The sequence below is a fragment of the Lampetra planeri genome, chromosome 2 (genome assembly GCF_965212315.1).
Source record: "Lampetra planeri chromosome 2, kcLamPlan1.2.h2, whole genome shotgun sequence".
Taxonomy (NCBI): domain Eukaryota; kingdom Metazoa; phylum Chordata; class Hyperoartia; order Petromyzontiformes; family Petromyzontidae; genus Lampetra; species Lampetra planeri.
In genome coordinates this window covers 6,093,093-6,110,859 of record NC_136108.1, presented here as the reverse complement: position 1 = coordinate 6,110,859, position 17,767 = coordinate 6,093,093, and the positions used below count along the sequence as shown (strand labels likewise).

Sequence of the window (17,767 nt, the reverse complement as noted above, 5' to 3'; positions counted from 1 at the left end):
ACCTCGCACCGGAACACGACGCACACCGGGACACGGGGGCCGTCCATAAATGACGTCACGCGATTTTGAACGATTTTTGACCCCCCCGTGGTCACACGGCGTCACAAAAAGTCAGACCCCCCCCCCCCTCAAATATGACGTCACAAAGCTCTGCCCCCCCCCCAAATAAAACATGCTTCAAATCGCTTTAAACTATTGTCATTGTCGTGCGTATTTAATGTGGCGCTGCAATCTGATGTTGTAGGAGAAAGCATTTATTAAAAAGTCTATTTAATTAAGCAGAACGTGTTGTCTATATTTATTTAAAGTTGCGAATTTTGATGTGACGTCACATTTCTCAACCCCCCCACCCCCCTTGTCACACATCGTCACAAATGTCTGACCCCCCCCCCCATGTGCGTGACGTCATTTATGGACGGCCCCACGACGCACACCGCGAGAAAAGCGTCGCCGCGCCATCGCTGCGGCCTACACACGTATGCGCTGTGCACGCGTGTTGAACTTCTTTCGCACCGCACGTAGCCAACCGTGCTAATCGGAGGTGCGGGGGAATATGGACTACGACTAGGGCTCTGACGGGGGGGGGGGGGGAGATAATGCGAAGGCATCTCGATGTGTGCACGCGCGCACACCGTGAAAAATTCATGTTGAGCGAGAGTCGCCGGAGCTCGTCACAAGAAAACCCCCACGGCCCCCTCCATCTGTGCAGCCCTCAGCGAGACCCGAGCCCGCGCACCTGCACCACCATTCAAAGCACCACCCAGAGGTCGCAAACGGGTTTTGATTCCTTACCCGTACCCGTACGCGGCCGCACCAGGGTCGCAAACGGGTACCCGTACCCGGCCGGGTACGGGTACAGGTAGCGTACGGGTACCCGTACCCGGCCGCTACCCGTACCCTACCCGAAATGAGTGACAAACGGTTACTCACCAGTGACTCACGGCCTACCCGTACCCGTACCCGGCCGCACCAGGGTCGCAAACGGGTACCCGTACCCGGCCGGGTACGGGTAGCCGGGTATCGGGTAGGGTACGGGTATCGGGTACCCGGTTGCGACCTCTGGCACGACCCCTCGTCGTGCGTTCACTCTTCCTCGATCGCACGACGCTTGGCGCCAAACGATGCGGGGACCGTCAACATGTACCCTGTTAACGGCTTTTATAATTGCCGGGCGAAATTCCGCATTGCTCTTCGCATGAACAACAACAACAAGCACCACCACCACAACAACAACGACAACACGAAAATCGTTCCTCTTGGTGAATTCCCACCGTTGGCGCGAGCAGCGGGCTTCTCCGTACGGCGGCGGAGGTGTGTGGGTCGGCTGGGATGTATTTCACGGCGGAAACACAGGTGCGGGAAGAGGGGGGGGGTTGGTTTTTCGCAGAGGGCTTAAGCGGGCACATCCCTTTATCACGCGAGAGCGGGCTTCCTTGAGAGCACGACGGGTTTAATGCGTTACATTCGATATCCAGATTGCGATAAAGGCCACATCCTTCAAGTGCACCTCATTAATGATTAATCGCCTTGCTTAGGCAGAGTTCTCAACTCCGCTTATATAGCCTCTCTCTTTAATTACCGACGCGCACTACACTTTGAACAAGAAAAAAGTATCTTAATTTCTCGCCAAATATGTCATTCAAGCCGCATATCGATCACCCTAATGGATGCGTTGGCAGTGAATCGTTGAGATTTCATGAGTCGTTGCAGTCAAGCCACTTTAAAAATATATATATATTTTGTTGCATTTAGAAGTAAAAAACACTCAGACTATATCTTCTTGGTTCTTTCGGTAAAGTCACGTAGAAGGGAAGTAATAAAATAATAAAAATAAAACATAATAAAATAATTATTTTATTACTTCCCTTCTACGTGACTTTACCGAAAGAACCAAGAAGATGAATCCCTGCAGTCACGAAAGCTTTAAATCGAAACTCAGACTATAGTCAAAATATGCAATGCTTCTATTCCTTGCCATGGTCACCGAAATATGTGACCATCACTGTCTGAGCCATTCCTCGGCATGTGCAGTTGCAAGGCAGCTGGACGCAACCGGGGTGTGGAGACGCACTTACCGCTCAGCGTCACTCCCTCGATTCAACTGAAATACGACCCCCCCCCCTCTCTGAAGGAGGAAAAAAATTAACCCATAAAGACAAAGTTTTTCACTATAAATCCTTTATATGCTTGTTCAATGGGCCACAACCCAGCCCACATTGGTCTTTGAAACGGGCGGCTAGAGTCCTCTCGTCCTCTGGCTTGAGATGGCTGCCACCTATGGGTCAGATGATTGTCTGCCACCATTAAGCAATTGGTAATCTATATATATAAAATCGCAAATCTGTCTGTCTGTCTGTGTGTCTGTGTGTCGCCGGACCATACGCGGTTTCATTGGACGAAATGTGAGGGATTTGCGAGACACGATTGGTCCGTTTGGTTTACCACGGCAGTTGCCCCTGGCAACAGGTAGCAACAACTTCGCTGCGGGATGGACGCCATTTTTAATTCCCGTAAAAAATATGCGCACGCATTAACACGCGACTCTGAGGTAAATTCATCAAAGTTTCACGTCCTCTTCACTCCCCCCCCCCACCCCAATGTGTGCAATTACTATTATAGGGTCGGTAGATAATAAAATTATAGCGATTAGACAGTATTATTGTAGCGCGGGGGGGGGGGGGTTAACGGCCCCAGTACCCAGCCTCAGCCGGGTGGGCAATCTAGGCGAGGCCGGAGGCTCTGCACGGTACTAGGCCTCGACACGCAACTCTGTCAGGCGACGACTTTGTGGTATAAACTCGATATACCCAGCGTTGCCCGGGGGAAAATACATTTAAAATCTTCTGAAAACTTTAAAACATAACATCCCAATGAAAATACAACTGCGTAATTAAAACTCTAAACCCGACCGCGCCAAGAATCGATTCTCTGAATCGCGAAAAGGAATCGAAGGTTGTAGATTCATTTAGAATCGCCTTATTTCCGTTTAATATAAGTTGGTTATAGAGTTGATATAAACTGCTACGAATGGGAAATATCCGGCGTTGACCGGGGCTAAAATATAATTAAAAACTCCTGAAAACTTTAAAACATAACATAACAATGAAAATAAAACTCTGTAATTAAAAATGGAAACCTATGCGCCAGGAATCGATTCTTTGAATCGCGCAAAGGAATCATCGATGGTTGTAGATTCCTTTAGGATCGCCCTTAACATGTGGTGAGGGAGAGTGGTGAGGGAGAGTGGTGAGGGAGAGTGGTGAGGGAGAGTGGTGAGGGAGAGTGGTGAGGGAGAGTGGTGAGGGAGAGTGGTGAGGGAGAGTGGTGAGGGAGAGTGGTGAGGGAGAGTGGTGAGGGAGAGTGGTGAGGGAGAGTGGTGAGGGTGAGGGAGAGTGGTGAGGGTGAGGGAGAGTGGTGAGGGAGAGTGGTGAGGGAGAGTGGTGAGGGAGAGTGGTGAGGGAGAGTGGTGAGGGAGAGTGGTGAGGGAGAGTGGTGAGGGAGAGTGGTGAGGGAGAGTGGTGAGGGAGAGTGGTGAGGGAGAGTGGTGAGGGAGAGTGGTGAGGGAGAGTGGTGAGGGAGAGTGGTGAGGGAGAGTGGTGAGGGAGAGTGGTGAGGGAGAGTGGTGAGGGAGAGTGGTGAGGGAGAGTGGTGAGGGAGAGTGGTGAGGGAGAGTGGTGAGGGAGAGTGGTGAGGGAGAGTGGTGAGGGAGAGTGGTGAGGGAGAGTGGTGAGGGAGAGTGGTGAGGGAGAGTGGTGAGGGAGAGTGGTGAGGGAGAGTGGTGAGGGAGAGTGGTGAGGGAGAGTGGTGAGGGAGAGAGGGAGAGTGGTGAGGGAGAGGTGAGTGGTGAGGGAGAGTGGTGAGGGAGAGTGGTGAGGGAGAGTGGTGAGGGAGAGTGGTGAGGGAGAGTGGTGAGGGAGAGTGGTGAGGGAGAGTGGTGAGGGAGAGTGGTGAGGGAGAGTGGTGAGGGAGAGTGGTGAGGGAGAGTGGTGAGGGAGAGTGGTGAGGGGAGAGTGGTGAGGGAGAGTGGTGAGGGAGAGTGGTGAGGGAGAGTGGTGAGGGAGAGTGGTGAGGGAGAGTGGTGAGGGAGAGTGGTGAGGGAGAGTGAGGGAGAGTGGTGAGGGAGAGTGGTGAGGGGAGAGTGGTGAGGGAGAGTGGTGAGGGAGAGTGGTGAGGGAGAGGTGAGTGGTGAGGGAGAGTGGTGAGGGAGAGTGGTGAGGGAGAGATGGTGAGGGAGAGTGGTGAGGGAGAGTGGTGAGGGGAGAGTGGTAGAGGGAGAGTGGTGAGGGAGAGTGGTGAGGGAGAGTGGTGAGGGAGGAGTGGTGAGGAGAGTGGTGAGGGAGAGTGGTGAGGGAGAGTGGTGAGGAGAGTGGTGAGGGAGAGTGGTGAGGGAGAGTGGTGAGGGAGAGTGGTGGAGTGGTGAGGGAGAGTGGTGCGGGAGAGTGGTGAGGGAGAGTGGTGAGGGAGAGTGGTGAGGAGAGTGGTGAGGGAGAGTGTGAGGGAGAGTGGTGAGGGAGAGTGGTGAGGGAGAGTGGTGAGGGAGAGTGGTGAGGGAGAGTGGTGAGGGAGAGTGGTGAGGGAGAGTGGTGAGGGAGAGTGGTGAGGGAGAGTGGTGAGGGAGAGTGGTGAGGGAGAAGTGGTGAGGGAGAGTGGTGAGGGAGAGTGGTGAGGGAGAGTGGTGAGGGAGAGTGGTGAGGGAGAGTGGTGAGGGAGAGTGGTGAGGGAGAGTGGTGAGGGAGAGTGGTGAGGAGAGTGGTGAGGGAGAGTGGTGAGGGAGAGTGGTGAGGGAGAGTGGTGAGGGAGAGTGGTGAGGGAGAGTGGTGAGGAGAGTGGTGAGGGAGAGTGGTCGAGGGAGAGTGGTGAGGGAGTGGTGAGGGAGAGTGGTGAGGGAGAGTGGTGAGGGAGAGTGGTGAGGGAGAGTGGTGAGGGAGAGTGGTGAGGGAGAGGTGAGGGAGAGTGGTGAGGGAGAGTGGTGAGGGAGAGTGGTGAGGGAGAGTGGTGATTGGTGAGGGTGAGTGTGAGTGGAGAGAGTGAGTGGTGAGAGTGAGTGTGAGTGGTGAGAGTGAGTGTGAGTGGTGAGAGTGAGTGTGAGTGGTGAGAGTGAGTGTGAGTGGTGAGAGTGAGTGTGAGTGGTGAGAGTGAGTGTGAGTGTGAGAGTGAGCTGTGAGTGGTGAGGGTGAGTGGTAAGTGGTGAGGGTGAGTGGTGAGGGTGAGGTTGAGAGGTGAGGGTGAGTGGTGAGGGTGAGTGGTGAGGGTGAGTGGTGAGGTGAGTGGTGAGGGTGAGGTTGAGTGGTGAGGGTGAGTGGTGAGGGTGAGTGGTGAGGGTGAGTGGTGAGGGTGAGTGGTGAGTGGTGAGGGTGAGTGGTAAGTGGTGAGGGTGAGTGGTGAGGGTGAGGGTGAGTGGTGAGGGTGAGTGGTGAGGGTGAGTGGTGAGGGTGAGTGGTGAGGGTGAGTGGTGAGGGTGAGTGGTGAGGGTGAGTGGTGAGGGTGAGTGGTGAGGGTGAGTGGTGATTGGTGAGGGTGAGGGTGAGTGGGGAGGGTGAGTGGCGGTTGTTAGTGGTGAATAGTGAGGGGTGAGTGGTGAGGGTGAGCGTGAGTGGTGAGGGTGAGGTTGAGTGGTGAGCAGTGAGGGTGAGTGGTGATTGGTGAGGGTGTGATTGGTGAGGATGAGTGGTGAGGGTGAGTAGTGAGGGTGAGTGATTGTTGTGAGGGTGAGTGGTTGTTGTGAGGGTGAGTGGTGAGGGTGAGTGGTAAGAGTGAGTGGTGAGGGTGAGTGACGGTTGTGAGAGGTGATTAGTGAGTGGTGAGGGTGAGTGGTGAGGGTTAGTGGTGAGCATGAGTGGTGAGGGTGAGTGTTGAGCGTGAGTGGTGAGGGTGAGTGGTGATAGTTGAGGGTGTGATTGGTGAGGATGAGTGGTGAGTAGTGAGGGTGAGTGGTGAGGGTGAGTGCTGAGTGGTGAGGGTGAGTGGCGGTTGTGAGTGGTGATTAGTGAGGGGTGAGTGGTGAGGGTGAGCGTGAGTGGTTAGGGTGAGTGGTGAGGGTGAGCGGTGAGGGTGAGCAGTGAGGGTGAGTGGTGATTGGTGAGGGTGTGATTGGTGAGGATGAGTGGTGAGTGGTCATGGTGAGTGGTGAGGGTGAGTGGTGAGCGGTGAGGGTGAGTGTTGAGGGTGAGTGGTGAGTGGTTAGGGTGAGTAGTGAGGGTGAGTGGTGAGCGTGAGTGGTGAGGGAGAGTGGTGAGGGAGAATGGTGAGGGAGAGTAGTGAGTGGTGAGGGTGAGTGGTAAGTGGTGAGGGTGAGTGGTGATTGGTGAGGGTGAGTGGTGAGGGAGAGTGGTGAGGGAGAGTGGTGAGGGAGAGTGGTGAGGGAGAGTGGTGAGGGAGAGTGGTGAGGGTGAGTAGTGAGTGGTGAGGGTGAGTGGTAAGTGGTGAGGGTGAGTGGTGATTGGTGAGGGTGAGTGGTGAGGGTGAGTGGGGAGGGTGAGTGGCGGTTGTTAGTGGTAATTAGTGAGGGGTGAGTGGTGAGGGTGAGCGTGAGTGGTGAGGTTGAGTGGTGAGCAGTGAGGGTGAGTGGTGATTGGTGAGGGTGTGATTGGTGAGGATGAGTGGTGAGGGTGAGTAGTGAGGGTGAGTGGTTGTTGTGAGGGTGAGTGGTTGTTGTGAGGGTGCGTGGTGAGGGTGAGTGGTGAGGGTTAGTGGTGAGGGTGAGTGGCGGTTGTGAGTGGTGATAAGTGAGGGTTGAGTGGTGAGGGTGAGCGTGAGTGGTGAGGGTGAGTGGTGATTGGTGAGGATGTGATTGGTGAGGATGAGTGGTGAGTGGTCAGGGTGAGCGGTGAGGGTGAGTGTTGAGGGTGAGTGGTGAGCGGTGAGGGTGAGTGTTGAGGGTGAGTGGTGAGTAGTGAGGGTGAGTGGTGAGCGTGACTGGTGAGTGGTGAGGGTGAGTGGTGAGGGAGAGTGGTGAGGGAGAGTGGTGAGGGTGAATGGTGAGGGTGAGTGGTGAGGGTGAATGGTGAGGGTGAGTGGTGAGGGTGAGTGGTGATTGGTGATTGGTGAGGGTGAGTGGTGAGGGTGAGTGGGGAGGGTGAGTGGCAGTTGTGAGTGGTGATTAGTGAGAGGTGAGTGGTGAGGGTGAGCGTGAGTGGTGAGGGTGAGGTTGAGTGGTGAGCGGTGAGGGTGAGCAGTGAGGGTGAGTGGTGAGGGTGCGATTGGTGAGGATGAGTAGTGAGGGTGAGTGGTTGTTGTGAGGGTGAGTGGTGAGGGTGAGTGATGAGGGTCAGTGGCAAGTGGTGAGGGTGAGTGGTGATTGGTGAGGGTGTGATTGGTGAGGATTAGTGGTGAGTGGTGAGGGTGAGTAGTGAGGGTGAGTGCTGAGCGGTGAGGGTGAGTGGTTGTTGTGAGGGTGAGTGGTGAGTGGTGAGAGTGAGTGGTGAGGGTGAGTGGTGAGGGTGAGTGGTGATTGTTGAGGGTGTGATTGGTGAGGATGAGTGGTGAGTAGTGAGGGTGAGTGGTGACGGTGAGTGGTGACGGTGAGTGGTGAGGGTGAGTGTTGAGGGTGAGTGTTGAGGGTGAGTGGTGAGTGGCGGTTATGAGTGGTGATTAGTGAGGGGTGAGTGGTGAGGGTGAGCGTGAGTGGTGAGGGTGAGCAGTGCGGGTGAGTGGTGATTGGTGAGGGTGTGATTGGTGAGGATGAGTGGTGAGTGGTCAGGGTGAGTGGTGAGGGTGAGTGGCGGTTGTGAGTGGTGATGGGTGAGTGGTGAGCGGTGAGGGGTGAGTGGTGAGGGTGAGTGGTGAGGGTGAGTGCTGAGTGGTGAGAGAGTGGTTAGTTTTGAGGGTGAGTGGTGAGGTTGAGTGGTGAGGGTTAGTGGAGAGTGGTGAGTGGTGATTGGTCAGTGGTGATTGGTGAGGATGAATGGTGAGTAGTGAGGGTGAAGTTGAGTGGTGAGGGTGAGTGGTGAGGGTGAGTGGTGAGGCTGAATGGTGAGGGTGAATGGTGAGAGTGAGTGGTGAGTGGTGAGGGAGAGTGGTGAGTGAGAGTGGTGAGGGTTAGTGGTGAGGGTGAGTGGTGAGGGTGAGTGGTGATTGGTGAGTGGTGAGGGTGAGTGGTGAGGGTGAGTGGTGAGGGAGATTGGTGAGAGAGGTTGGTGAGTGGTGAGTTGTGAGGGTGAATGGTGAATAGTGAGTGGGAGTGGTGAGTGGTGAGGATGAGTGGTAAGGGTGAGTTGTGAGTGGTGAATGGTGAGGGTGAATGATGAGTACAGTCAATATGCACTGCTGTTATCATACCAGGTACCACCACCACAATATGTACTCCTCTCATCATAGCAGATACCACCACAGCAGTATGCACTGCTGTAATCATTGCAGGTACCAACACAGCAGTATGCACTGCTGTAGTGATAGCAGGTACGACCTCAGTCGGTATACACTGCTGTAGTGATAGTAGATACTGCTATCGAGTTGGTAGATACCGCTATAGTAAATACTAAAACAGTCAGTATATACCACTACAGTCAGTCAATACTGCTACAGTCAGTATATACTACTATACAGTCAGTACATACTGCTACGGTGAGTAGCTACTAGAGTCAGTAGATACTATTATAGAGTGAGTAGATACTGCTATAGATTTTGTAGTTACTACTATAGTCAGTGGATACAACTATAGAGTCAGCAGATACTATACAGTTAGTCGTTACGAGTATATAGTCGGTAGATACTACTGTAGGCCCAGTAAATACTACTATGGTCAGTAGTTATTACAGTCACTAAATACTACTACACAGTCAGTAGCTACTACTGGCTCAGTAGATACTACGGTACAGTCAGTAGACACTACTACAGAGTCAATAGATACCACTTCCTCTGTTGTATGTAAGGTTACGAGGGGTAAAGATATTTTTTGAGGTGGGGGGGGGAGACCACAATTTTCGGAAACCTTTTGACATCAACTATTTACCCCCCACTTTCTACAACTTTTTGGACTTGTGAAAGCCTATTATATATTTGTTGGTGGAGAAATGTACAAACAGCCCACCGGGCTTTGACAATACCTTGGTATCTGTGTATATATATGTAAGGTTTTTAAGAAATATATTTTTCACCCGGGCAAAGCCGGGTACTTCCGCTAGTGTACACTATATTGCCGGCTCGACTTAACAAGTGATTTTTTCAACAGACATGTGGGTTGCGAGCTTTCAACCTTTTCGAGAAGCTACTTTGCCTACTTTCTCTCACTTGCTCATTATCGCTGGGTTCATTGCCCTTGAAGTTTCTGCTGCTTTGAGTGTTTACACTCGGCTCTCTTTGGCACATGAAACCCATCCACTTGAGCCGTAGTACAACACAGCCTTTAACAGCAATGCCGAGGCACATACAAAAAAAAAGTCAATCTTTGATCAACCTAAGGATTTTCTAAATTGACATATTTTCATAAATAGATATGTACAGAGATATGTACAGGAATATGGCGTGCCCGTACGTAATTTTTGTCTTGTGTGAATGGCCCGTTACATCCATTGTTGTCCAACCCGTACTATCTCTGTGGTTTGTATTTTCTCATTTGTTGTCAACTTCACACAGAATCATTGGTCCAAAGAAAGGTTACCCATAAAAATTTGAATAAAAAAACACTGAAACAGTTTAATTACATGCACCATTAATGTATCGTCGGCGTAAAAAAAAAACTATATCTTAATGGATGAATCGATTAATTGCAAACCCCACGCTTTGAAACATTTAACGGAGCCATTCAGTGAACTTTTCTCATTGTAAATCACGCCGAAGTCGCCCGCAGCCGGAGGACGCTCCGAGGCGTTCACACGTCCAGGCAGCCAAGAACACTCAACCCGGCATAGCAGCTGTCGACAGTGCCTTTATAAACAAACCCCCAACTAGAGAAAGCGGGTCATTGTTTCTATCTTGTGACTTATCGTCCCACTCTCGTCTCGACTCTGCAATGCCCGTGCGTTACAGTAGCGGCATATGTACGCAGCATTTCTGGAGGGCGACGCAGCGTTCCTCCTAGTGCTCCCCTCTACACCGGTGGCACCACACAAACAAGAACGCGAGTGTGCTAACAACGTACCTCTGCCGTCTACCCCCTCAATGTATGGAATGCTGTGACGCTGCGTCAAAAGCACGCGTGCTCGACACGGTGCAACTTTCATCACGTGCTCTCGATTTGCCAGGCGGTTGTTGCATAGAAGTGGCCGTAAGCGCGTTTGGCACCGGCCCTGCTGCAAAGGTTTGAAATGGGCCCCTCCCCCTTGTTAACGTCTGGATCCCTTCCACCCCGTGGGCCCTTGGTGCAGTTCAACGTCCTGCACACTCATTAGCTACTCTGTTGTCTCATCAGGGCCAAGCACGCGCTGACTGTTGTCATTGTGATGCTGCCAGCACAGTGTGGCGTGCACACAAAGCGTGCCCTCAAGCGAGTCGTCCGAAGCCACCTGGAGACGCCGGGCACGAGAATTGGCAAATGCGGGAGGAGATTTACGTGCGAGGGGGCATTAGCGTGAGGATTCTCGCTGTGGCCAAGTAGAAACGGCCACTCAGAACCTCCGAGAATTGATTCCTACTCTGCGTGTCTCCACAACCAAAAGTCCTGTGCCCGCATTCGCGTTCGTTAAACTTAACGCAACGCAATGGAATTGTCGTGCATCGATTTAAATCATGAAACACTCCCTTTAGCTCGCTGCGGTGTTTTAATTTTGACCGTATAAAATTATATTTCCCCAGCGTTCTGTGCCGAGGAAGCCTCATCTAACAAAGCGTTTGATAGAATTGTGCTTATCTCTTGCAAATGGCACGTCCCGTGACCATCTGCTAATTATTATTCAACACGCAGCGCCAGCAAAACATAAGCGCGACTTTTAAATAACCCGGGGGGCACCCTGGAAAGTACAACACCACAAAGAGAAGAAATATTAACACTTGGGTATTAGCCTCCGGCGTCCGTTGTTCTATAAACAATCGCAACACTGAATTCCGGTGGAAAAATGACGATATATTTCACAGAGAAACAATTTCTATCCAACGCTATGAGTTAGCTGTAAGAATCCTACAGCATGTAAACTTCCCAAAGCACACCGAGGATACGCACGCCTTAAGCGACGTGACACAGCAGGTACACCCCCAATCTTAGAGCCATCGTCTACCATTAGATTTGCACATCTTACAGCGGAAGCTGTAAATAGTTCTTTCAGAAGCGTCTCCCCCCCTTTGAAGTACAATGATGATGCGTGACATGGGAACTTCAGAAACCACGCGGTTGATCACTGTTCCCAGACAAGGCGTGTGTGTGTGTCGAGACATCTTGGAGTATTACGGTGATTTCCTCCAAATCTGGCCTTGCTTATGGCACTGAACATTGTCCGAGAGCTCAGCCAAATGGCCTTTGGTGCTACCGGCTTTCGAGTTAGAATACTGATACTGCAGCTCTCCGTGCCATAATACTGCACCTTTGGTTGCAGCATTATGGGCTCTCTTCTCTCTCTTTGGCGGTGCCTCGTTGATCAAGGATGACCTGATGGGGCTCTCGCATGGAGACAAAAAACATCCTGATCACCATGTCCTAGACACAGGGTAGTGCGCTTACACACCGCCCAATCACCAGAGTTGTCCACACTCTGTGGCGCATGTACATCGGCCGAAAAAGGGGTCGTTGACCGAAACGCCTGCCAATAAAATATTCTTCTGATATTACAAAGTAACGATGGATATGTGTGCGACTGTTATTTGGGTTCCATGTAAAGGTGACTTCATAGCCTGAGTCGTTGTGTATGGGAGCGCCAGCTTGCGCAGCCCATTCGCCGTTCACACCACGGCGTACGTTTAAACTGCTGCAACATAGTTGTCGTCGGGACATGTCCTAACGTAGACCCCCCCACCCAACCCCTTCCCCAAAATGTCACCTGATTTCAAATAAGGCAAATATTGAGATGCATGCGGCTGACGGGGGACAGTCAACGATCGGTGAGGGGGGTGAGGGGGGGGGGCACGTGCACAGTGTGCGGATGTGGAATCGCCTGCGTTCGTCTGTCTCTAATTGAGCAAAGGTCACCTCGTGACATTATCCCCTCGAAGGGGGTCACGCTTCATTAATGCCACACTGTACACAGCAGCAGCAGCAGGGGGGGGGGCTGCCCCATTCAAGACCAACCAAGAGACCTGCCCGCTCTTTGCTCAGGGGACCAGCACATCACGCCGACGTGACAGCTTGCTGATGCTGCTGCTGCTGCACACACAGGTGCCTGCTGCATACACACACAGGGTGGGCGGGCGGGCGGGGGGAAAATGCCTTCTCCATCCATCACCTCGCACCGCTGGGACTCTTTTGGCTGTGCTAAAGCGACTCGTACCTGACGTGAGCAGATGGGCACACGCCACATATTGTGTACACGCGCGCGTACACAACACGCACAGGTGCACGTATAGATATGTGGTGGTCCACATAAACAAAGACAAAGATCACCCGTGTAGCCTTAACAGACTGTTTGGGGCAAGTGCCGTTAGCGAGCAGCACCGATGAAGGCCGGCACGGCACACGAGGGGGGTGGGTTGCCAGCCCCACGCCCGGCCGCCTTTGTCTCCCTAGTGATGTTTTTACGCGCCACAACAGGTACTCATTTGAGGCTGAGTCGACCTATATAAACGCACCGATACTCACACGTACCAGCGAATGCACATGCACGAGTACACATACGTACACTAACGTGCATACTCTTAAGTGCCACTAACATGCACGAGAACACAATCACACACACAACGTAGAGACTCGGTTAAAAGAGAAGTGGCGATGCGCGTGTCCGACGCAAGAATCCCATGCGGACACCGCGCCTCCGATGAGCACGGTGTGGCGACGTACGGTGCGAAAGAAGTTCAACATCGATCCCAACAATTCAGCGTTTGGCCACTGGCCACACAGATCGAAGCCGGCACACATGACAACGCCGGTGGACACTCGTCGTCACGAAACACTCGTCTATGGATCAACCAGTGCGGTACACATACAGAGGCACCGTGATGCAACCTTGGCAGCTATAAATGCAGCAAAATTCCCGATACGTACAGACACACAAAGGGCACAAGTAAAGCGCGTTACATGTCGAGGCCACGAGTTCGCACGGAGGCGCGGAGAACAACCCTGAGAGGCACGAGGAATGCCCCTTGCCAGGGTAACGCGGAAACATTCAGCGAGAGAGGGGGATGATGAGAGAAGGTTGTGGTGATGGTGATGATGGACGAGAGAGAGATGGGAGGTGGGGGGTAATCTGGGAGACACTGAGTAGGTGAACGGACGTGAGAAATAACCTTGGGTGGTGGGAGAGGTTTGGGGAGAAGGGGTGAGATGGGAGAGATGGGGAGAGATGGGAGAGAAGGGGAGAGTTTGGGGAGAAGGTGATAGATGGGAGAGAAGGGGAGAGGTTTGGAGAGAAGGCGAGAGGTGGGGAGAGATGAGAAAAGATGAGGAGAGATGGGGAGAGAGATGGGAGAGAGATTGGGGAGAGAGATGGGAAGAGATGGGGAGAGAGATGGGGAGAGTTGGGGAGAGAGTTGGGGAGAGAGATGGGGAGAGAGATGGGGAGAGAGATGGGGAGAGAGATGGGGAGAGATGAGAAAAGATGGGGAGAGATGAGAAAAGATGGGGAGAGATGGGAGAGAGATTGGGGAGAGAGATGGGGAGAGAGATGGGGAGAGATGGGGAGAGAGAGATGGGAGAGAGATTGGGGAGAGAGATGGGGAGAGAGATGAGGAGAGATTGGGTAGAGAAATGGAGAGAAAGAGATGGAGAGATGAGAAAAGATGGGGAGAGATGAGAAAAGATGGGGAGAGATTGGGGAGAGATGGGGAGAGATGGGGAGAGAGATGGGGAGAGAGATGGGAAGAGAGATGGGAAGAGAGATGGGAAGAGATGGGGAGAGATGAGAAAAGATGGGGAGAGATGGGAGAGAGATGGAGAGAGATTGGGGAGAGATATTGGGGAGAGAGATGGGGAGAGAGATGGAGAGAGAAGAACGAGATGGGCTAAACGAGGAGGCCAGCCAGACGGTGATGGGACGCGATCGGGGATCCCGAGATCTGGTTGTGGATTTGAGGCGGAATCCGACGACACGGACCGCGAGTCGGAGCGGCGTGGAGGGATCGGGGCTCGGGCGAGACGGAGACGCGACGACGAAGTTGTTGAGATACAGCGTGAGAGGCCATGGAAGCTGCTGATGGTGGTGCTGCTGATGGTGCTGCTGATGATGATGGTGCTGCTGATGATGATGGTGATGATGATGAGGATGGTGATGATGATGAGGATGGTGCTGCTGATGATGATGAGGATGGTGGTGCTGATGATGATGATGGTGCTGCTGATGATGATGATGGTGCTGCTGATGATGATGCTGCTGTTGATGATGGTGCTGCTGCTGATGATGATGGTGCTGCTGCTGATGATGATGGTGCTGCTGCTGATGATGGTGCTGATGATGATGGTGCTGCTGATGAGGATGGTGCTGCTGCTGATGATGAGGATGGTGCTGCTGATGATGATGAGGATGGTGCTGCTGATGATGATGAGGATGGTGCTGCTGCTGATGATGGTGCTGCTGCTGATGGTGGTGATGGAGTCGGGATGCAGGTGGGGAGTGGGGGGGGGTGATGAGGCTCCGACGCTCACCCGACGAGGCTCTGATGACCCCGGCCATGTCGGCGTGTCCCTTCTCCTCCACCGTCCGTGTGTCTCTTCCCCTCTCTCCCGCGTCTCTCCTCCTCTCCCGTGGCCGCCTCCTCCTTCTGCTGCTGCTGCTGCTGAGCCTCTCCCCGTGTCTCCCCTCTCCCCCGGGGCCCGGCGTGTCTACGCGGGCCGCATGCCGCCTCCCGGCACAGAGACGACGCGTGGCCCCCGCGTGTCTCCGCGCGTCTTTGTGTCTCTCCGTGTCTCCCTGTGTCCCCCCGTGTCTCCCCGTGTGTCTGTCCCCGTGTCTCTCTCCGTGTGTGCTACGCCGTCGCTGTGTCTGCTTCTCGCCACCCTCCCCACCACCCCCTTTAACTCCCCCCCCCACCCCCCGCGTCTCCCCGTGCTGCTGCTGCTGCTGTTGCGGCTGCTGTTGTCCTCCGCGTCTCCGTCTCGGCGTCTCCCCACCACCTCGTGTCGTCCTTCCCCGTGTCCCCGTCCCCGTGTCTCCGTCTCCCCCAGCCCGCGTCGTCCTCCCCGTGCCCGCGCGTCGCCTCGCCGCTGCTATGGATGCTCGCCCCGGGGCTCCGCCACCACCACCACCGCCTCCTCCGCGTCAACGCGGCCCGGCACGACGCCTCCTCCTCCTCCACCCCCCCCTAGCGGCACGCGGTCCCAGCCAGCAACAGCGCACACAGTACACACACAGTACACACAGTACATACACACACACAGTACACAGTACACACACAGTATACACACACGCAGTACACATAGTACACACAGTACACACACACAGTACACATAGTACACACAGTACACACACACAGTACACACACTACACACACTACACACAGTACACACAGTACACACACACAGTACACACACACACAGTACACACACAGTACACACAGTACACACAATATACACACACAGTACACACAGTACATACACACACAGTACACAGTACACACACAGTACACACACACAGTACACATAGTACACACAGTACACACACACAGTACACACACACAGTACACACACTACACACACTACACACACACAGTACACACACACAGTACACACACAGTACATACACAGTACACACACAGTACACACAATACACACACACAGTACACACAGTACACACACAAAGCACACACAGTACACACAATACACACAGTACACACACAGTACACGCACACAGTACACACACAGTACACACAGTACACACACACAGTACACACACAGTACACACAGTACACGCACACAGTACACACACACAGTACACACAGTACACACACAGTACACACACACAGTGCACACACACAGTACACACACAGCACACACACAGTACACACAGTACACACACAGCACACACAGCACACGCACACAGTACACACACAGTACACACACACAGTACACGCACTGCAGTACACACACAGTACACGCAGTACACACAGTACACATGCACTGCTGTACAAAAACACAGGCACTGCAGTACACACGTTAGTACTCACAGTGCACACAGTAAACAGAGACTCTAGTACACACACGGCACACGCAGTACACAGGCAGTACACACAATACAGCACATTGCAGCATATAGTACATACAGTACACGCATATAGCCCACACGGTAAACCCATTGCACTTCACTATACATAGCAGCCTATTACACATTGCAGTACACTAATCTATAGTACTTGCAGTACACAGCAGTATGCAGTGCATAGATTGGATACAGCACACACAATACTGTAGACCATTAATACACAGTACACACACTTCACATACATGCAGTAAGGATAGGGATTTGCATTACTACAGCATATTTCAGTACACTCTTAACATATATACACAGTACACATTCGGCACACAGTACAGAGTTTACACCCACAAAATACACACTGGACAGAGTACACTCTGCATTACATCACACACGCTATACAAACGAGACACAGCACACACATATACTATAAGGGATGGTGGCCAGCGGTGAAGCCTATAAGACATCGGAGTCAGAATCTCTATTCATCCTGGAGAAATCCGATGAGCTGTAAAGCTTTTTTAAAATCCTTTATATTAAGTTCACTTGCTTGCTTGCTTGCGTGCTTACGACCGTGCAAATCTTTCGGTCGTTTTGTAACCCACTTCCCGTGATCCAATCGAGCTGACATTTTGCACACAGACTCGTTGTGCGTGACAATTTATTTTCGTGAAATTTTTTTTCCAAAACTTTACACTTTTTAGGAAAAAATAAATGTTATTTGATTACCAATTGCTTAATGGTGGCAGGCAATCATCTGACCCATAGGTGGCAGCCATCTCAAGCCAGAGGACGAGAGGATTCTAGCCGCCACGCATATAAAGGATTTATAGTGAAAAACTTTGTTTTTACGGGTTAATTTTTTTTTATCACAGACGTCAACATCGTGGCCGCCAAAGGAAGCGATGGTTACATTAGCTCGCGTGCGGCAGGCCACATGGATTTTTGAACTATGAGGGTCTTGGGAGGGCCTTCATCCAGCAGGGGATAAACCATGGCTGATTATAATCATAATTATGCTATACATTACATATTGCAATACAGCACTGCTATATACACTGCACGCACACTTCAATTCACTATTAAAAATTGAGCCCACTGATTTATTTAGTTGCTGGATTTGATGATGGATGTGGCCTGCCCTGTCTAATCTTAATAAGTAGCCCAATTTTTTTCTGCCGTAATTATGTTGGTGCCACTCACTCCCAGATGAGATTCCACTCGGAGCGAACCTCTTTGATGAACCTCCTTTAAAACTGGCATGGCCTCCTCCCCCACTCCGACAAACCCAACGCGGCTGCATCAATAACCCAAAACAAGTCACACCTGTCCACAAAATCACAAATTAAAACCTCGCGTCCAATGAACGTTGACATCTCATTGAATCCTCCAAGTTGGTGCTGTGACCAAACCTGCTATCATGACAATCAAAAAATAATGTTATCCTGGGGCACATTGTAGTCTGAATTAGCGACTGTGCTGATCACCACTCGGTTGTAGAATTCCACCGATAAGGGACTGGCATCTGATGCAGTTGTGTCTGATAACCAGAGGTGGGACAA

General features: G+C 52.2%; 1 protein-coding gene across 1 annotated transcript in view; it reads right to left on the bottom strand.

Annotated features, from left to right (window-relative positions):
- LOC144725692 (N-chimaerin-like) overlaps positions 1-15,000 on the bottom strand; it is an 88,071-nt gene extending 73,071 nt beyond the window's left edge. The window contains exon 1 of the mRNA XM_078604656.1: positions 14,660-15,000. Coding sequence (XP_078460782.1) covers positions 14,660-14,687 — 28 coding nt within the window. The 5' untranslated portion in view covers positions 14,688-15,000. The remainder of the gene's footprint in view (positions 1-14,659) is intronic.
- Positions 15,001-17,767: the final 2,767 nt, after the last annotated feature.